This window comes from Strigops habroptila, chromosome 6 (assembly GCF_004027225.2).
Source record: "Strigops habroptila isolate Jane chromosome 6, bStrHab1.2.pri, whole genome shotgun sequence".
Classification (NCBI taxonomy): domain Eukaryota; kingdom Metazoa; phylum Chordata; class Aves; order Psittaciformes; family Psittacidae; genus Strigops; species Strigops habroptila.
In genome coordinates this window covers 27,597,017-27,619,271 of record NC_044282.2, presented here as the reverse complement: position 1 = coordinate 27,619,271, position 22,255 = coordinate 27,597,017, and the positions used below count along the sequence as shown (strand labels likewise).

The 22,255-nt window shown below is 37.7% G+C and overlaps 1 protein-coding gene across 6 annotated transcripts in view; it reads right to left on the bottom strand.

Annotated features, from left to right (window-relative positions):
* The window catches only part of UBE3D (ubiquitin protein ligase E3D), an 84,783-nt gene that overhangs the window by 49,876 nt on the left and 12,652 nt on the right, over positions 1-22,255 (bottom strand). For 4 of the 6 annotated variants that reach the window (XR_003991799.1, XM_030489259.1, XM_030489260.1 and 1 more), the window contains exons 5-8: positions 19,135-19,204; positions 16,597-16,666; positions 16,022-16,130; positions 10,962-11,131 (exon numbers count right to left, since the gene is read on the bottom strand). Coding sequence is in view for 5 of the 6 variants with exons in the window: in XM_030489259.1 (XP_030345119.1) it covers positions 10,962-11,131; positions 16,022-16,130; positions 16,597-16,666; positions 19,135-19,204 (419 nt within the window). In the remaining variant the exon portion in view is untranslated. Of the gene's footprint in view, positions 1-5,179; positions 5,881-10,961; positions 11,132-16,021; positions 16,131-16,596; positions 16,667-19,134; positions 19,205-22,255 lie in introns of those variants that run through there. The other 2 variants (XM_030489264.1, XM_030489262.1) reach the window with 2 other exon arrangements.

Genomic DNA, 22,255 nt, shown 5'->3' with positions numbered 1-22,255 from the left:
GAGACAGCATGGTGGGGGCTGCATTGCACACACACATATGTTGACGCAGACCAGTGAACGCAGATTATTTTGGCTCTTTCATTTAGTTTTATGAGCTTTCTTAAAATTTTATGAAAGGGAAAGAGGGAAACCTAGTCTCAGCTTAGAAGCATGAGGAACGGGAAGGGGAGACATACAGCCTGGCAGCTGAGTTCTGGACATGAGCAAAAGCAAGAGAAAAAGGAAGAGAGAAAGAATTTAGATGGAAGATTAAATCTAGATTTAGCCAAGTTAAGTCAATGCTGATGAAGGAGTTGATGTTACATACAGAATAAAATGCAACTTTGAGAAAAGGAAGTACAGTAGGCATGGAAAGACTGAGTCACAGACACCAGCTCAATGAGAAGAGAAGCCTTTGAGGAGATGACCTCATTCAAAAAGGAGATGCAACAGCTGAAAGTAAGACAGCTGCAGACAAAGTATTATAAATCCTTTGCAAATAAAGTTAATTAGAATGGACTTCAGATGTAGGAGAACACACCATAGGTAAAGAAATAATGCCACACTTGATAATTACTACATTACTGAATAGCAGCCCAATCAAGACCAAGACACCAGTGTGGCTCTCCACACACATTCAAACACGTCACTCTGAAGAGCTTCCAGAAAGCAAAATAGATACAGTGAGGGTGAACTTGAAAGTGTTTTGGCAGGTCAGTGGCAGAACTGGAAAACTGAACTAGAAGGCATCTCCCAGCCAAAAAAATCATCTCCCTGCAAAAACAGGCAATGTGTTGAAGCATTGCTTTCTGAAGTTTTATCACGCTTCATCTTAAAAGCAATAGTGTTTCTTGGCAATATTATTCCTACTAGAAGGCTCTGCAGGAACCTCACTGCTCTGATATCAGAAAGCTTCCAATTCCAGTTGAAACTTTTTCATAATTAACTGTATCTGTATGTTCTCTCCAATTCTCCTGAAGGCAATCAATGAACATTACAGTTATCTGGTAGCCACTACTACACTATGTTCTTGAAATATATGCCAAGTTAGGCTTGCATCAGATGTAATTGGTGATATAAGAAACTCACCTGGACAACTGTGTTAATCCAATGATCCTATGGGTAAAGGAGAGCTGCAGAGGTGATAAAAGTGTCTGCAGAATCGTTATTCTGGGGGGCAAAAAACAGCTTCTCAGATTTCATCCTGCAGTAGCCAGTGAAAGTTTAATCAGTTTCAGAAGAACAAAATAGAGTTTTCAATAAAATCTCTCAACTCAGACAAGAATTTGTATTTCTTAATCGTCACAACATGCTTGAAAAACTTGAGGCCTTAGTAATACTAATGACATGCAGCCACTTCTGTTTGAAAAACAACTGAACAGCAGTTTGCAGAAATAATATGTAAATTGCTGAAAACAGGAAGCAGAGAATAGTGACAGACAGATATTTTAGGTATGACTACAACCAATCAAGGTTACATTTGGTAATGATGTTAGATTCAAAATGCACTAAAATATCAAATATCTGATGGCTTTTCTTAGACCGCCCTTTAAGTCTCTTTTTCAGATGATTCTTCACATTACCGGTATTAATTCCAACTGTTTAAAACTATGCTGGGTTCCTTTTTTCATTTTCCCAGCTAAAAAATACTCCCCAACTTCCAGAGGAAGTTTAAAATCTGGAAAAAAAATAGTGTAAAAAATACTAAGAAATGCTTCAGCAGTGCTCTCTGTAGGCCATGCAATTGTTTTCATCACAAGATATCAACTTAATGAGGAAACACATTTTATCGCTCAACTGTATTGCTTTGTGAGACCTAGGACAGTTGGGAAGCCAGTCAGTAAGGAAAAAGAAATAAGAAAGTGCAGCTACCTCAACAACATTTCCATATTAAAATAAAACATTTTTGGAGGTTTCAGAAAAATCACTTTCCTCAGAGGACAGAAAAATCGTGCTTAGTTTAAAACCCAACTTCTAAGTGCTACTGATACAATGCTGCTGCCCACCAGTACCAGCTGAAAAGCCCCAGCTGTAGCACTGGAGGCATGGATGTCCAGCAACCCACATGCCTGCAGTCATTTCCCTGAACAACCATCTTCAATAAGACACCGTACAATTTTGCTTTCTCCAGGAAAGCCGGCAAAATCAGGGCCCACAAGAGCACTTGAGTGATTTCTTCATTCCTGCCTCTGCAACTATGGACAACTCCTTAACATCAGAATCCAATCAGTGTTGTGAAGTAAGGAAAAATTTGAAGGCTTAACAGGTATAATGGTAAGCAAACACACTAAGCAAACACAGAGGGATAATGGGCATGGTCAATCCAACAGCTCACTTCTGAGTAGATCTAATAGTTCTCCTTTTGACAATTATTTGAAATTCTAAAATTCTGCAGCAATTTTATTCCCTGAACACCACCTTCCACCTTTCCAGTCAGATCTCCTCTTCTTCTTCCTCAAACATTCATATCCATGTAAGTATCACTTATTATGCCTATTAGTTATACAAATTCTTTCGTTTATAGCTTAACGTCAGTATTCAGAGAAGCCAGCACGAGAATTCCTTGTTCTGTTTTGATGCTACAGCATTCAAAATAAGCAACCAACAGTAATGTCCTATTGTTGCCACACACAAATGGAAATATCCTGAACAACTTCACAAATTAGCCTTCCTTGGTCTCAAGTCATACACTCCCAATTTGCTTTAGCCTTACTGATTTAAAAAGTATTGCAAGTAAAATTAGCAGCCTAAACCATGTTCATGCAGCCTGTCAAGGAGAAATACAATAGAAACAACAAATGCTAATTAATTTAAAACAGCCCAAGATCCTAGAATTCAGTAAATCAAGTTTTGAGGTTTAAGTAGTTCTTGTCAGCAATCTGCCCAACAGGCTTTTTTAAGTTTTGGTTTTTTCACTCTTGGCTCATTATAGGATTCCTGCCTGCTCAAATGGATGCTGTCATTTAAAAGGCATTATAGGAGCTGAGTACTTACAGTTCCCAAGTGAACCCAAGTCTTTGTAAGTCTATGAGAAACAAACTGTAAGCCTCTAAGTGGTAAGCTGCTATAGTCTGACATACGATTATAAAATTATCCTCAACGGATCATCACCACCAGATTCAGGCTATCCAGCTTTCAAAAAAGCAGCGTTACAGGGAAACAAAATGAATATAATAGAGATATGTCTTATATGTCTTATAGTAAGACTTCAATAGATGTGGCATTGCTGTCCCTCCAGCAAACTTGTCAGTAAATCTAACTCCTAAATGTAATCAGCAAGAACACTGCACACTGTAGTTTAGGAACCCGATGTCCATTTTGCCAGTATGAATGCAGAATTGTTTTTCCCTAAATCCTCAGTCCTAGATCTAGAGGCAACATGCTGAAACCAGCAGGAGATCAGTTTAGAAGAGGTTAAAAGAGTACTTATAGAGCAGTAGTGAACTTCTGGAATTTGCTGTTAGAAGAGATTGTGGAGGCAGACAGCAGAGTTAGGTCAAAAAGTGTTTATTTAAACAGATGGTCAAAAGATGCATGAACAGATAAGTAAAGGAAATAAGGAGGGCTATACCCTCTAACTTCCTTAATGCAACAACTACAGCGCTGAGCAGTACCAGGAAGTGCTGAGGCTCACATGCTGCTCTAAAGAACACCTCTGGTTGTTGGAGGGAGGATACTGGGCTAGACGGTACATTGCTCTGGGCCAGCATGGCATTGCTTACATTCTTATCACCCTATAAAAGTGGAATTAACTACCTGGCAATGCAGCTGGTTTAGACTATACATTTTAAATTAGTTTTAGATAGTCTTGCTGCATTTAATTCACAATTCCTTCCCATCTGACTTGACATTTCTCTCCTTGCCAATCCTGAGATTCACGAAAGAGCAATCTGAGGCAGAGAGACATGAGAACAACCAAAATTGTGCTTACCTGAATTACAGTGTTTCACAAATAAGTATGAAGAATAATACGAAAAAATATACAAGCATGAGTTGTATTTTTTGTTCTACCGTATTACAGAATCACGAAATACTAATTAAGTATATTAAATATGATAGCTCTTACTAGCATTTTTTTTTTGAAAAACTAGGAACATAAGAAGCAGCTAAGCAATAGCACTTCCAGTGAATTTCCTATTTTTGCATTGCCAAATAGTATGCATATAGCATTTAACACTTCTAATGCAGGGTACCACAACAGTACCCTGCCAGATGAGAAGTGACACATCAGCATCAGTCATGCTCCACAAGAAAAAAGGCAGGCTGTTGGTCAGATTATTAACAAATGGCTAGTGATTTGGGACTGCAAATCCACTTTTAAAACAAATTACTGACTTCAATGCTAAATTTCAAAAGATGAGCAAAAAAGGCAACAAGCTCAGCTAGAACGCTAACATGAGCAAAATTTTTGAGCGAAAATATAAGAGACTTTATTTGGTAGACAAAAGGTTTATTCCAGTATTTTTCTCTATTTCAGTCAGTACTTCTAAGACTATTTAAAATTTGAAATACTAGATACCAAAAATATGACAGCTCTGAAGAGTTAAAAAGATTTATCAGATCTGCGTTTAGGAACAAGTACGAAGTTCTTAAGTAACTACCATAAAAGGATGCTGCACATGGCAGCTCTAGTTTCAATGAAGAAGTCAGGATATTTCACCTGAAAGTTATACTTAAAAGTTGCATACATCTTTTCCAAGAGGTGGAAAAGGCTGTTACCAGTATTGAAGAACAGTTCTGTCTTCTGAAGAACAATTTCTGGCTAAAAATAATATTTCTCAGATGGAGCTTTCACCTTTTTCTCCAAGCTTCAGCCCAAGCATTCAAAGTTCATGAGGCCTATGGCTTCCACATGTCTGTCAAACTCTGAAAAGTATTTTTTTCTCTCCTGTCCCAAAACCCTGACTGGCATCAGACTGCATCTTTCAAAAGTCTTTGTCTGACTGCTCAGCCAGCTCTTTTAAGACAACCCACCCCACCTGTCGTATCACTTAACTTGAAACCTGAAAGAATTCGAGAAGGGAACAAAAAAACCATTTGAAACAAAACAGATCCTTCATGTTCCGTTTACAATCACACCCACTTCTTTAATCATCTTAAAAAGAGCACAAAACAGTGAAACATAGGTCAACTCTTCAGTCAGTCAACTCTTGGTCGGTGTGCTCCCATGTGTTTTCTACAGGCAAAAGTTACTGAAACACTGGAAAAGAGTATTCTATTTCAGACATACAAAAATCCGTGAAATAGGACACATTTTGGTGGTTTTATGAGAGGTGAATTACTCTACAGTCACGTACAGAATAAGAGCCATTCTTGGGACAAATAAACAACATTCTGGAATACATCAGTAACAGCTTCATAAACAGCTCATGATACATGGACTGTAATAAAAGCACTGGGACTCAAAACCTCCAGGTTTTCAGTCACAAACTCAATTTTCTAGCTTATTCTGTCCCTCTAAAGTTAATAAAATGAACAATTCCTGGAAGTCATGTTTCAACTCTCAAATGATAAGCAGCAAATTCTTACATAGGAAAAGGCTTCCGAACAAGCTGTAAATCATTCACAGACTCTAGATGCATATGAGGAATAAAAAGCAATCAATGAGTATTTGACAAAGATTTACCTAGCACACTACTATAAAGAGAAAAGTGTAATTTTCCTCTAACTGTACCATCACATATATTTTCTGAGATCAAGTTATGGTCGAATTGTCATGTAACTGTATTTGCAATTTTCTTCATACATTTTTACAACTCTCTCGCTTCAGCAGTATTTACCATTATCACTCCCAGCAGTCAAGGTTGTTTGCATAAGGTGTTATTTGCCAAGAACTTGTTACTTGAAAGGAAGACCTCTTCTGTCTGCACAGCATATTTGTAGCTGGAGAAAGGAGCCTTGCTGAGAGAAAAGTGGAGGGAACCAACATAAACACATGCACATCATCTAAGTAAGAACACAGCAGAAAACACGTGGGGCACTCAACTACACTCATAACATACTTTTTTTTTGGTGACAAGAAGAAATGACAGCATATAATTTTGACTAATTTGTTGTAGAAGGATTGCTCATAAAGCTCCTGCAAAGACACACCTAAGTGTTTCTAGCCCTGTTTAACAGCTGAAGGAGTAAGACACAAATCAACCACTTAAAGGCTACTCTCAGGAAGATCAGAGGAATAAGGCTCTGCAAGGAGAAATGCCAAGAGCTAAACTATAAATAGCATGTCTGGATATATCAAAGCACGTCTTAACTTCACTTTGCCTTAAAAGCTACTGAACATTCTTAAGCAACACAGTCTAACATACAGAGAATACCCAGAGCAAAACTGTTAATAATTCATTGCTGAAAAAAAAGGTATACGGAGAGAGGCTCCACATGACGTGTTCTTAGTTTCGTCCTATTCCATAGCTCAGCCACTCTCTTGGAAACTGGAACAAGAGAGATGCTTCTTTCATTCACGGCTGATATGAAAGTGGGAAGGGCTATCAGCAGGCCACAGGTTGGAAATCAAAAGGGCCATGGCCAACAGGGAAAAAGGTTCGCAACAAAATTAGGATGTGATTTGACAGAAGACAACTGCACAAAACCAGAGAGGAAGGCTGCTTACCAGACTGCAATCTATTAGAAAGGATCTGATGGTCAACACAGATCAACAAATTGAGCATGAATCAGCATGTTGTCAATAAAAAGGTAGACAGCACACAAGGGGTAATCACCTTCTCCACAACATTCAGCCTAGCTCAGAACACAGTTGTGATACAGCAGGCTTCAGGATCAGCCATCCCCAAACAGCTATCATTCCAAATGGGTTAATTATCATTGTGTGTGGTATCAGCCACAATGGTATATAATTACAGCCAGTAATGGCCCATGAACATTTACCCTACTCAAACATTTGTTTCCTTTGCATTGTTAATATTCAGAGTAATACTGAATGTAAGGACAGTGATAGATACGCCAGTGATTTACTGGAGGAAATAGAGTTCTGCTGCTCACTGAAGCATGGTATTGCTCACAGGACATAATTCCCAGTTTAAGGGGAAAAAAATATTTCTGCATCTGAGGAACAGAAATAAGCATTATGTTAATTATGAAGAATTGCAAAACTGTGCTCTGAGAAAAGAAATAATAAAGTGAGCTTTGGAGTAAGACCGTAAATTTCTGCCAACACTGCAGAAGTCCTGAAAAGAAAGATCATGTACAAAAGCTACTATGCTCCCCCAAGAGAAATATTCAAGTGCATCTCAAGGAATTTGAGCCAAAGAGTTCCTTCAAAAAGGGGGTGCCTGAATGTGAATTACTGGGCAACCCCAGTTAGGCTCTCTAGCAGAGGCAGCTTGCCAGGGGAGAATTTCACAAAGCCTGAGACCTAAAATGCTACCATGGAACTTATCTCAGAGTAAGATTTATGCTTGTGTAAGTAGACTAAGTAGAGATTGTCTTTCATTTCTTCATCCATGTTTTACAAATGTGTGATTATGTTATTATATTTGTATATTACAAATAAATGCTTTTATTTCTAGTTTACCTTAATCTATCTTAACCTATGTCCCAGCTTCCCAGCACAGACTCTACAGCGTCCACAGTTAAGAAAGGTGCTTCCCCTCCCATTGCACTGCTCAGATTCTGTCACTGCAGGAATCAGACAGGACCCAAGTGTACCCAGTCACTCGCCACAGCTGAAGAGGCTCTCTGACGTGCAACAGGATATTGGAGTGCATGCCTATCCCTTGCAAATGTTGGGGTCTAGATCACAAGCAGATCTCCTGCTGACTACTTTCTACATAGGAGGTATCCTTGCTCACTCCCCACTCCTGGGGAGCAGACCATGGGCTCTGGAACCTTTCCATTATTTGCAGGCGTGTGTGCAGAAACAAGCAAGGTAAGTATAATTATTGTTGGAATGTGGACATCTAAAACATTTGGAACTTGAACTGTTCAAGAAATCAGACACTTTGCTCAGAATTTTTTAAATACTATTTGAGATCTAAATGCAAATGCATTACATTAAATAAGTTGTACTGGTTTTCATATTTTTGTTTCTGCTGTGTTTACCTTCCTGTTCAATACGGAAAGACGTCAGTTTCATTGCACAGATCCAGGCAGTACTTCAAGCCAACTGATAAATGAGTTAGTGGAAATAGACTGAAGTGCTAATGTCCTTTTTTACTGTTCTTTACTAAAAATACAAAAATGGGAAAACAATACTAAATCAATAGTTACTTTGGTTTCTGAACCTTAAAAAGAACCCTCTGTTTTTTCTCTTCTGCTGTTGCATTTGTCCAGCGACTGGACAGGGAAGATGTCCATTACTGTCAGAAGAGAATTAAAATCTCAGTTGCATCTTCTGCTCACTATAAAGTCCCAAAGATAAATATAAAGTAATCCTCAGAAATCAGTGATTTGTAACAAGTCTGTCTGGGGAAATGGAAAGAACTGAATGCAACCTCAGAGTAAAATTATGCTGCTGAAAACTCCATTCAAGAAAAGCATTTGTGAATGCTAGGTAAGTGACGAAGCAGATATGAATTTTATCTCAATAACATGTCAAATTAACTGAATGTGTGTTAAGGGAATTAAATCTTCTCAGTGATAAAGAATCAAAACTTGAAAAGCAAAACTGTAAGTTACACTTCTGTAAAACTTAAAGAGTGGTAAGGGAAGTATCTTTCATTTTAGAGCAAGTAGTAGTTATTGCAGTATCTCCTATTGTAAGAATAAGCAGTTTAAATTATACTACTTTTAAAATGTATTTTGGATCAAATAACATTTAGATCACAGAGGTTTTCCAATGCCACCTACTGAGACTCCTACATTAATAAAGGTAATTTTTTCTCTTACATGAATAACATTAATAATGTAGCATGACCTCTTCTCTAAATATTGGAATTTTGCATTCTCTCCCTATGTCAGAACTTATTTCAGCTATTCAATATTGGATCTGTCTGAAAAATAAAAAGGATGCACTTGGCCACATTCAGGATAAACACTATGATGAATTATACATTCTTGTAAGGTGTGTATTTCTTCTAGAAAAATATTTAAATTCTCACACACACGTCTGCTTGTCTGTGTGAAACAACATTTTTGTTGTACTTTTATGAGGTCTTGGGCTATAAATTAGTTGTGTACTGACTAAGTCTGGAGGGAATGTCTTCTAAATTTTAAATACAGCCATATCTATTTAAATCTGTCATCCAGTTTCCAAGAGTTTAAAGGAAAAACAACATAACCAAACCACTATTTGAGTATGACCTATGCAAAACCAATGCTTTCTCTTCTCATTGCAGAAACAAAAGCAGAAAATTATGCGAAAATCATATTCCATCACCTGCAAACACTGGAGCCACTGTTTACTCAATATTCTCTTATCTTTGCTCTCCAACTAACAAAGGCTTTAACATGTTAGGTAGTGTGTGTTTTTCATAATGTAGACCTTGCTGTAATCAAATGTCTCCTTTATGAGGATCCAGCAGACTTGGACACATCCAAGAAAATCATTTATATGGCACTGTACTCAACTGCCTTCCTCACCTCTTTTCCCTTCTCTTAGTGCCCTATTTGTTTTTGAAATAATGCCACCACTGTCCATATATACAGAGATGATCATTATGCTAATTCATTGCAACCCAGGAGACAACACCTGTAGTACTGAAAATAACTTGGCTTAAGCAGACGAAATCCAGTCCTGTGAACAGCTCCTTCTCTCACAAAACAAAGCATAATTAAGGCAAAAAAGGTCAAGAACGGAGATGGAACAGACAGGTATAATTTGCTAAACTAGTAACTACCCACCTCTACCCTCTTGCTTTCAGCTGTACCAAAAAGGTCCAAATTCTTTACTGTAGGAGTGCAGAGACGGTTACTCCCATAAATAACTTGACAGCTGAGATCAGATTTTCACAAAAAACACAGAAATTGAAGGTGAAGAGGGAGATCTGGCTAAACTTAGGGCATCATGCACGAGTCAGCCCATGTTCCTTATCTCCCCTCAATTTTGCCTCCTCCTTGAATTACATCGCCTGGAGCTACAGCTGCAGAGTGGCATGCTCTGGGACTGTATGGACAGAACTCACTGACCCTCCATGGGATTTACGGCACCACCACCCTTCCAGCTTCTTCCCCAACAGAGCTGGAAAAATTACCAGGTTTTAAAAGTGTCCAAAGAAAGACATAGAATTGTTGGAGCAAGTCCAAAGGAGGGCCACGAGAATGATAAGGAGGCTGTAGAGCACCTCCTATATGAAGACAGGCTGAGAAAATTGGGGCTGTTCAGCCCAGGGAAGAGAAGGCTGTGTGGAGACCTCATAGCAGCCTTCCAGTATCTGAAGTGGGCCTATAAGGATGCTGGGGAGGGACTCTTCGTTAGGGACTATAGCGATAGGACAAGGGGTAATGGGTTCACACTTAAACAGGGGAGATTTAGGTTAGATATAATGAAGAAATTCTTTACTGTGAGGGTGGTGAGGCACTGGAATGGGTTGCCCAAGGAAGTTGTGAATGCTCCATCTCTGGCAGTGTTCAAGGCCAGGCTGGACAGGGCTTTGAGCAACCTGGTTTAGTGGGAGGTTTCCTTGCCCACGGCAGGGGGGTTGGAACCAGAAGATCTTATGGTCCTTTCCAACCCAAACCATTCTATGATTCTATAAGTTAACACGGGGAAAAAAATGCATAAACGGAAAAGCACATTACTCTCATATGTAATGGAAACAACTTCTATTTGTATCATATACATACATACATAACCTAAGTTATCTACATGTGCCCCTACAAACAACATAACTCTTTGGTTTATGTTTTACTATTACGACGCAGAAATTTAGCAACCAGATTCTCTTTGACTGTAATAGAAACTAAATAATATTCTACTAGCATTTTGCTTAAAAATATATATACATATATGCAATTTCAAAGAGATACACCTGAAATGCAAAACAAACCAAAGATCAGAACCTGAGGTCAAAAAAGGCTGTACTTACTCCTTATTCCTGCTATTAATGCATGGCTGGTAAAGGACTTTGACAGCATTCCAGGTTCCCACTGGTCCAGAGCTAGGAATGAAAATATCTCCAAATGGTGTAAAAACACCGTGGGAGGAGGAACTTCCTGAAGACTCCACCAGCAAAGTGTCAGAATTTAAAAGCCATATCTATAATTGAAGAAATAATTTATTATACTGTTCCTTTACTCTGATACTGTATCAGCTGATACAAAAGCCACATTCTTACAAAGTTTCTAACAAAGTGTTAATAGACATAAATTGACATTTTATTATTCAGCACAGTCTGCACAGCCTCTCACAGAGAAAAGTGGGTTAATACAATAAACTGAAGCCTGATTTATCACAGCCACTCTTAAGATCATTATTTCTGTGAAGCTGCCTCTTTCTGTGGCTGTAGCTCATTCCCTTTGGTGGTAACAAAAGAAACAGTCCCGAGTCATCTGTTTCAGTATCAAACGGATTATTTCTCTGATTTCACAGGGGTTTTTTATGAATTAGTTGAGCATATGGTGTTCAACAACTGAGGGCTAAACACAGGGAACTGAAAGACTGCCCACTGGAAGTGCCAAAAATTAAGGATTTTTAGAAAAAGCATGACAGTAACAACTGGACGAAGCTAACACATGCAAGGAAAAAGACAACAATTAAAAGGAAGGCTAGAATTTACAAACAGCTGTAGCAGACCCTTCTTTGGAAAATAAACCTCTATCATATTTTACTATGGGACTGGCATTCTTCAGCACTACTTGGTCACAGCAATTCATTGGATATTTACAGGGGAGTGTTTTGAGAAGTCTGAACATTTCGCATCGTATCATGGATCTTATTTAATCTTTGCATGATTGTGCATAATGTGGTGCATTTAATCGCTGCACAAGTGTTTCAACTTGTTATTCAGGACTTTCTTGCTAAGCACTGTACAAAAAAAAAGTCAGGCTTTTCCTTTATTCACAACCTGCAGTAGTGAAGTGATCCGACTTACCAGTGGAAATAAATTTATACAAGTCCTGAGCCTGTATGAAATGTTTACATATGAAATATTTATCATAGAAAACAGGATTTATGCAGTGTTGCTCATTAGAGAATAATCTGCTGCTTCTCATGACCTAATCAGCTTCAAGTAAAACAAGTTACATGATGTTACGTAGGAGACATATGATATCCCCTGTGGAGGGAAAAAGCCACCATTAACAGGACACATTGTATATGTTGTAACTGAATGTGACAGTCACAATTTATCAGAGCCCAAGGCTCAGAACATTACAGTGAAAGCTTCATAAAGGAGGAATGAGATATATTGATAAAGATGTCTTGGGAGAGATGGGAGGAGGAGAATCACTTGAGCACATGCACATAAATGATGACAAGCAACTGTGCTTGGCTTAGCAAGTGGCTGTTCATCAGTTTTGCTCCAGTAACAAACTGTACACATTCATAGCCTAAACTGCAAAATACCTCACTAGCTAGGACCATTACAGATGGTACTTTAAGCCAAGTGTTGAAGACAAACACTTGTTGAAGTGTTGGAGAAAATGGGGAAAAAAGAGGAGTGTCCTATACACACAGGGAACTGCTAACATGCTTATCTTTAACTAGAGTTCCCTCCTTCTGAAATTATTAAAACTTCCCTGTAAAGGAGCCTCCTGGGATGCTTTTCAGAAGAGGAATATCCTTCAAACTAGTTTAGGGAACACAGTAGCAATAGCTGTCTGCTCCATTCAGAATCCTTCTGCAACTTGCTTTAGAGAAAGCAACCAAACCATTTCTTTTGCAACATGGCCCATCTGAAAAATACTTCCTTCTACCGCAAGCGGCACCTGATACATGGGATCTGACAGTAACGTTCTACCACTTGTTCAGAGTATGTCTTTGTCTCAATAGTAATGCAAGAGATCTGTATTAATAATTTAGCATACAATACAGAGAAAGGAAATACATTTTTGTGGGTGGAAGGACACTTGGCCATGAGAAAGTCGACTTCTGAACTACATTTCATTCTTTAGGCAATAATTTCCTTCTTTTCCTCATGCATGAATTATTTTTTGATCTTGCTTTTGTCTGAATGAACAATCACTCACCAAGACTGTGTGTTGACTCAAAGCACTTTATAAATGTTATTCCTGGCTAACATAGCTTCAATTTTTGAACTGTGCTTTCAACTGTTACCTACAACATACAATTTTTCCTTCCTCTCTACCATTTTATACAGCAAAGTCTGAACAACCAAATTCCTTTGATATTAACTCCAGTATGAACAGAAAAGAACCTTTACAGAAAGATAAATATATAAAGTTTAGAATTCATTCATAGTGCAGATTAATGACCTTTTCTGAAATGACAACATCAAGAGAAAGTGTTTGGCTGTTTTTTCATTGTTTTTTCTGTTTGGTTGTTTTTTTAAATCATCTTGTCAATAGGCTTCAAAGATGTTCTTAGGAGAAAAGCTCAGTAATGCAAACATCTTTCACAACAGCTTCTTTGTCCTTACATTCAGACTGTTCAGATAAAGATGGTTTCATCATACTTCACAAAGAATAAAGCTTTTTAAGAGAGCTGGATAGTCTCAACAAGGTACTCACTATCTCACATCTCGATCACTGCAACGTCCTCCTCTCCAACCTTGACCAATGCAAAGTTGTTCTGCTCATGCCCTCCAAGACATGGTACAAGAATCAGTATCTGATTTACAGACCAGGTCTCTCTCATTTCATTACATATTTATTTATGTAACAGGATATCTTCCCACCCCCTCTCCACTCACTCCTGAAACACAAGCTGCACCTTACTTTCAAAGCACTTTACAGACTAATCCCACTCCAAAAAAACATCTTTCAGTCAGTACTGAAAGACACGAGTTAGTATTCAAACACTCCAAACTCTACCACACACATTTTGATTTTCATAGGTGTATCTTTTGTGGGTTTATCTATCCACAAAATTACTTATTTACCTCTTTCAAACCTATCCTTTTTGCAGTACAGAAAAAAAAAAATACATCTATTAAGACGCTGCTATACTAGCCAATAATGTACCATTTTGCTTGTGTTTTCCTATCTCACTATCCATTTGAGGTCCACATCTTATTCTTAGCTTGTAAGTCATGCAACTTCACAATAGGGAACCCTTCAACAGTGGAGCAAAGACAGGAGGCAAGTGATTCATCTTTTAGTGAATGCGTAGAGGACAGATATATATTTAGGATAAATAAGGAAATCTGTATATGCCACTTTTTTTTCTTTTCCTGAAACAAAGACTTTTATTTACTGTCACCCTTTAAAGAAAAAACAACAACAAATAAGTACTATACAGCTTTCAGGAAGTTGGTTATGACCAACTTGACAGAAACTCATGATATCTGCAAATAACATTACTGGTAACGTTAAGTGATACATGCAGAGGAAAGAAGGCAAATGAGTATACATAATATCTGTGGTTTAAAAAAAACATTAAAAAGACTCAACCTTAATTATCACATACAAAGAGTAAGCCATGTGCATTCACGTATGTAAGCATAAACACTGTGAATGTTTGGCTCGTTGTCAAAACAAACAAGTGGGACAGCTGGTCCATGATGCATCAGTGGTTAGTTCACTTGTCTAACTTGGCTGTGCGCTCACAGACTCAAGCACCTTCATTTTTTATTGTTTAGCTGTTTGCAATCATTAATAAAAACAGTGCTTGACATTACACTTGTCTCCACAAGGCCTCTGAGTCCTAAGACTTAACCCATGACACCAGAACACCTGTTGGTGTGTGTACAGTACCTAGAATCTTACTCTGGACATGAGTAAGGGCCTTCTGATGTTAAACACACAAAAAAAGTATTAATAACTCACTAATAAAAAGGAAGGGATGCCAATCAAAAGCCAGCGCCTATGCTAATTCAGCCTGCTCCTCTAATCAATACACTGGCAAAAAAGCAACTCAGCTAAGACTAATGGCAATCTGCTAAATAAGGTGATTTTTCTGATACAAAATAGCCAGCTTGTTCTATACAAGCCACTAGATTTAAGCATCAGAATATTACATAACTTGGAAACATGTAAGCTACACAAGGGAAGAAACAACAATTTTTAATGACTTCTCAATTAGATTATACACAGTGACAATCAGGGACCTGCTTATGAGACCTTATTTTATCACCACAGAGGAAGTATTTCTCAGTGGTTGCATAAATGTTATCTTGGCACTAAAATTTATTAAAAAAAACCAGACAGACACCTCAGAATCTGGATGTTCAGAAGTAACATAAATTGAACAATGTATATATAAAACAGTTTAATTAGATTGCCTACCTCAAGAAAGTGCACCTATAAGTTTATCCAGGGCAGGAATCTATAATCATGTATTTTTTTGTGTCTATGAATTACTCATACAAGCTGCAAAATTACTGCCTATATCTAGTTCATGACCAAAAGAAAACATCCCTTGTCATACCAAGTACATAGTATTAAGATAATTCCAGACCCAAATTCCTTTCCATCTTAAAAGTTAGAGGAATTTAGCTGTCACTATTTAAGTATCAAGCTTAACCAAGTTTAACAGCATTACAACATTAAATATAATAGGCAATTTTATTTTTGTTTGCACTTCATTTTGCAATGCAATGTTCTGACTACATTAGTAGTCTCTGCTGACTTAAGACAATATTTGTGAAAGATGCTACAGAATTTGATGAACTTCTGGTGATTAAAGATAAGAAGCACTGGAGCAAGAATATATACATTATAAAGTAAAACTTAAGCTTTATTTTCTGAATACAAAAGACTGTTATTTCTGTGCTACTTGCAATAAACCTGTAGTATCTTCATTACTGTATTAATAGAGAAAATTTCTATATACATATCTACCTTGATTAAAGTCCAAGGAAAAAATTCTTACTTGAACATATCTTTTCAGAACTACTTCAAGAATTTGAATTTGTTAATTTTCACTAAACATACAATCATGAACAGCATAAATAATACATTTTAGGAGCTGGGATTCATAGGTTAAACTTTTTTGCAGCAGGATAAAGTTTAAAAAAAAGCATCTTACCAGAATGTAGATTTTTCCATTATGCCCTTTTAAGGTGAATCTAAATGTGCTTTTTGCAGAGGACAATTCCACAAGACACTGAGCAACCACACTCTGTATGAACTGAGACCTGTTTAAGAATGAACCACTTATTATATGTTTTCATTAACAACTACACAGGCAAAGTCATTCATATCAATGCACTGCAAGTCGATGAGTTATTTTTTTAATAGATCAGCAGTCTAAATTGCTCCACACCCTTTATTTTGACCAACACCAAATGTCAAATGCTGAATAAAAGCTTTTCCCTATTATGTTTTACACATATGAACATAAAGTTCAGAATGATGCACATATTTCAAATCTCTCTCCTGCGTCACACACGAACACACAAAGACAAGCAAACAAAATTGTATGAGTGACTTCAGACTACATTACCTTTACAGTGCTTAATTCTGTGATGATTACATAAAATGTGACAGCACTTTTTAATTATATGTAATTATTCAAGAAACTAAAATGTTACTGTATTTCTAGCTTCCCTTCTAAAACATAAACCTCAGCAAATTATCTGGGTTTTTTTCAGTTTTTGTTACCTGGGTGTTGGGCTGAAACTTCTCTCAGATGGTTGAATAATCACCTCAGTGACATAATATTTAATGGTATCTAAAATGACAAAGACATTTTTCAAGTACAATAGAATAACCGACTTGTTAAGAGTAGACTGCAAGTCACTGTATCACTATATTCATTAAACTTTTGTTCAGTGCTCAAGGTAGGTAGTCAAATTCTGCTTTGGTTTGGGGGAGGAGAAGCAAACAAGAAGACAAAACATACATTGCCAGAAGAAAACTGCTCTGAGCTAATTACATGATCAGCAATTTATCATTCATATCGATCCTTGTTTAATGCTGAGAACAATGATCTGGAAAGAAAGCAAGAGCTCAAGCCAAATCTGAAAGATGAATTGAAAGAACTTTTCTAAAGCACTGAGATCAGCACAGCTTACATAAGTATTTTAGTACCCTCTGCTGCTCAGTAATGCTGCAGTCAATCACAAGAGACAGTTTTAATAACAGCACAGACAGGGGAATAATTTTCTTCTTTGCTCAAAGAGCAGAATAGAACTTCTTTACAAAAATTGCACTAACTCAACACTAATACTGCATACATTCTGAGTTTCAATGTAATTGTTCCCAAAAAGCTCCACTGAGACAGCCTTTAACACTAAATGGAAGTGTTTGAGTACAGAATTTAATCCCCATCAGTAAAGTCAGGTCAAACACGATCATATTGAAGCTCTGGGTCTATGCTACAAACACAGTCTAACCAGAGGGCCAGCAAAACAGGTTACACATACACAGTAATAAACTCATTCCACTAAGCTTTAGCATGTGAATAACAGTAAAGATTCATCAGTTCCATAACTTTTAAGGGTTGAAGGGACTGTGTCATCTGATCTCTGCCCACACACACCATTAAAACTGGATGAAAGCAAGCATTTCAGGAAGACACTTGATCGTTTTAAAGATTCCACAGGCTTAACAATCCCACCCTTTCTCCAGAGAAGTACTACACTTTTTTAATTATCCTCTGTTAGGAAATTAGATTCTACCTCTAAGTTTAATTTTAGTCTGCTCCATGCTGCCCCTAGTCCTCAGAGACAGGAGGAAAAGAAGCCAATTTACTCACTCTAGCTCCCCAGCTGTTACCCTGAGTAAGGCATTGGTGCTACTGCTGCAAGGGCATAGGGAATTAAGGAGATGTTTGCCTGCAGAGAGACAAAGGGTAGGATTTCCAAGAAAAAAAATCACACAAGTATAAGGGGATAGAGTTCGGGAATTTCAAAGGCTGACAGGGGAATTTCAAAGGCAAATCTGGCCTCCACAGCTACACCACTCTAATCCAGTTTTATCTGGCACTGATATCTGCTCATGAGGAAGCAGCAAAGCATGACAGTCAAGTCTGCTCTGTAGTCTCATGCCACAAAGAGGGTTCTGTCTAGACTTATACCATATATTTCTGTCTAGTTTTTCTGTCTGTTCTTTGAACTCTATGTAGATTTCCTGTAGTACTTAAGAAACATGGTCAAAACAATGGATATGCACCTAACTTCAGCCATGCTTGGAGTCCAAACCAAATCCTTGCACATCTACATGGTACTTGCCTGTTCCCACACCCACTGATCACATCAATTACTGGCTGCTACAACTATCTGAAGGCTAGATTAAGGCATCTGTTCTATTATTCATGAAGATCTGTGAAGCTCTTTTCCAACCACTGCTTTCCCAAAGTCACAACCTGCTTTGTTGGCTTTCAAACATCTTACCTTAAATTTGGTTTTATTAAAGCCTGGACTGTTCACATCTCTGTGCAGGACAATCGGAACCTTCAGTAACAGAAGACTTGTCTTGCATCTCCTCATGACTTATTTCTTAAACTGGCTTGCATTTTCTGAGAAGTTTTTCTATTCTCCAGATCTCTGAACTGAGCTAGGCTCATGCTGACTGATGTAGTGGAGTAGTGAGAGAATGAAAGAATGAACCTTGCTTAGTAATAGTCTTAACATTGCTTCTCTCCTGTTAATAACTGCCTTTTAAAAACCACCAGAGACTCATCTTTATACCACTTCAGGTAAACCCTGCTGATTCAATATATGACAGCTTTTAAACCAATAATCTCATCATCTCATCACCAAATGATGATGAGAGATAACCTATTACTTTGACAAGGCTTCCTTCATGTAAGACCAGGCTGGTTGTCAGCAATCACATCTTTAGCTTCTAGTTCTGTGTTATCAAATTGTGAATTAACCTTTCTATTCTGCAGGAGTGACAGGTGTCCTTTTTTACTGGAATTCTTAGTAAACTGGAATCATGCATCGAGTCTTCCAAAACTTTGGAATTAGCCAAATGCACCACAGAAAAAAAGATGAGGAAAATCCCTCATCTGTTGTAACTCACTTTCAAGGTCTAATGGCGGAAGCCACAACCTCACCTGTTCAAGAAGGGAATGAGACAAACACACATGAATCAGCCCTACACCCTACTGATAAAACTACTTTCCAGAGTTTTTAACCTCCAGTGCTCAATGACTGATGCAGTGACGTCTAGTTTGGTTTGTACATCCCATACCTGATGATATTGTTTCTCCCAGCATTGTCTTGCAGCGCTTACAAACTACTCTGGTATTTTCCTTTGATTTCTGTAGGACAAAGAAATGTCATTTAAATGTCACTCAGTTATTCTGAAAAAGGAATGCATAATTTTAACATACTCTCCAGAGTATGTAGTGAACTTTGTACTTGTTTCTGTTCTCTTTATGTTTACATGCACACAGATTTGCACTGACTACTTTAGCTTTCTACACTTTGACTTGTTTGCAAATTTCACGCTAGTTTTAAAATCTGGCAATATACGCTGACCACACAGTACAACCTGTAAGAGCTAACAGGAGAATCTCATAATACTGAGTGACTGGATGATAAAATTACAAGGTAAATTTGTTCGCAAGAGCAAAATAATGCACACGAAAAGTAATATTCCAAAATACATACATAAAATACTCTGCTGCAATGTGACTAGCATCGATCATTAAGAAGTTCTAGCCACTGCGGACAGTTTTATAGGAATACCAGTTCAATGTTCAGCCAAGAGCAGAGAATGTCCACAGAGCATTCTGAATTACTAAGAAACAGCTGAAGAACACACCAAAGCATGATATTCCAGAAAGGTGTGGTGCATTCTGTTCTTGAAGAACCCCTCTCCCTCAAATCAAGCAAAACCAGAAAAGGTATTGACAAAGAGTAATTGTCAGAGATGCGAAATAGTTTCCATTTGTGGCAAGAGAAAGCACGTAATGGAAGAAAGCATGAAAGACAGAAAGCTGAGAGTATCACTGAGATACATAAAATCACAAATGTTTAGGAAAAGCTGAAGAGGAAAAAAACATTTACTTTCATAGGTCATACTATGAAATTATAACCTGGCTTGTATCAAAGAAAAGGAAAGTATTTGTCACACAATGCATAATATAGTTTGGTACTCAGTACAGGAAAGTATTTTTCATGTTAAACGTATACACAAGTTCAAAAAGTCTTCAGAAATTCAGGGGAAAAAATGTTCATAAAGGGCTTATTAAAAACAAAGATTGTGGATAACATCTGGTTCAAGAAGTCTTTACACTGGCCAAAACATCACTTAATACTTCCCGTACACTTATGCATCCAATACCACCCATTGAAAAAGACCTCATTTCTGGATGAACCTGTGATCTGCCCTAGTACATGCAGTGTTAATATTTAAATTCAGTATCAGTATAAAGATACAAGTAAGCACAACTCCTTCTTTAATCCAAAGTCTAAACTACAGAACTGGTTCTGTGTGGGTTTATTAACCTGGGTGTAGCACAGTAAGTACAGCTCTAGTCTGTAAACAGTCTGTATATATAATCACAATGATGCTCCTGGGATAATAAACCCTTCTGGAGCTAGAAATCCCCAGAATGTAATGAGAAGACATCTAAACTGGATTTTTAAATGTGGTCTTCCTATAATCAACTTTATTGTTCATGCAGTATGCAGTGCATGAAAATACCCATGTGTAATTAAACAACTACTGTTTCATTGGCTTGGTTTATAAATCCAAACAAGTCATTATCAACTTGAGAAATCATATTGCAGCATATACCTACAAGAATAGTATCTAAATTTAGCATAAATTAAAGTAGTTGAGGGGAAAAAACTCCAAACTTATCTTTTTCAGTAACCTTTGTAAAATATGGTGACAGTTTCCATGAACTGCACAGAATACACATGTGTTCTTCAGGAAGTATGGTTTCTCTTCATCACCACTGTCATGCTCTTTAGTATTCAAATTTCAAAATGTATGATGCTAATGCTGATGTGTCAGACTGATGTCCAGAACAAACTGTGGTGCTCTGTGGCTTTATTACACCACAAAATTCTTAAAAAAAAACAAACCAAAAACCTAGCAATCATTATGAAGTAAATCCAATGGCCCTAGCTATGTCAGCTACACTTTTCATCTTACCAAGGTAAGTTTTAACGTATGTCCACTACACTGTCTTCAGAACATGGACTGTGGACTTTCAGACTATGCAGATTTCCAAGCACAATGATCCTAATAAAAAAAGAATAATGTGTTGCTAATTGACTTATGGTAATTCAGGTGCCCTGAAGTACATGTGGTCTGTGATTAGACAGGTAATGAAAGAGATTATAGACAAGTGAAACAGACACCCTGGGCCCGTTTTTTCAACTACTCTATGGAAAAGTTTAAGTACTTCCTGCTGCAAAGATAAGGAAGTGGTAAACAAGGGAGATAGAGGAGATATACACACCAGTCTGGACCATTAAGGAGGTTGGTTGTGCTTAGTCTAACAATCTGCACTAAAATATAGCCAAATGCCAAATCATATATTCAGGAACAACAGGGACAACAAAGCCTGTGATAAGAACATGAAGGAATTCTGGAAGGAATAAAGGAATAGTAGAAGACAGCAAAAATCAGAAGAATTTAGATGATGGTAGCTAACCAAACCAGAGTTACTAATGAGATGCTACAAAAGAAAGAGCAAATATGATCTCTGACTGCATGAACAACTGAATACTCGATATGGATAAACGGAAAAATATAACATCTTCAGAATTAGTGAGATGATTACCACAAAAATGGATCTATAAAGTATGTTAAAAATTTGGAAAACTGTTTGGAAAGCTGCTATGAAAATAATTTATAGAAAATAAATATATTTAGAGATAAAAAGAGATACAGAGTTGTAATTCTTAGTGTGCTTAATTTAATAGGAAGGCATGAAAGAGTCAATCATAGAATCATAGAATCATAGAATAGTAAGGGTTGGAAAGGACCTTAAGATCATCTAGTTCCAACCCCCCGGCATGGGCAGGGACACCTCGCACTAAATCATGTCACCAAAGGCTCTGTCCAACCTGGCCTTGAACACCACCCGGGATGGAACATTCACAACTTCCTTGGGCAACCCATTCCAGTGCTTCACCACCCTCACTGTAAAGAACTTCTTCCTTATATCTAATCTAAACTTCCCCTGTTTAAGTTTGAACCCACTACCCCTTGTCCTACCACTACAGTCCCTAAGGAAGAGTCCCTCCCCAGCATCCTTATAGGCCCCCTTCAGATACTGGAAGGCTGCTATGAGGTCTCCATGCAGCCTTCTCTTCTCCAGGCTGAACAGCCCCAACTCTCTCAGCCTGTC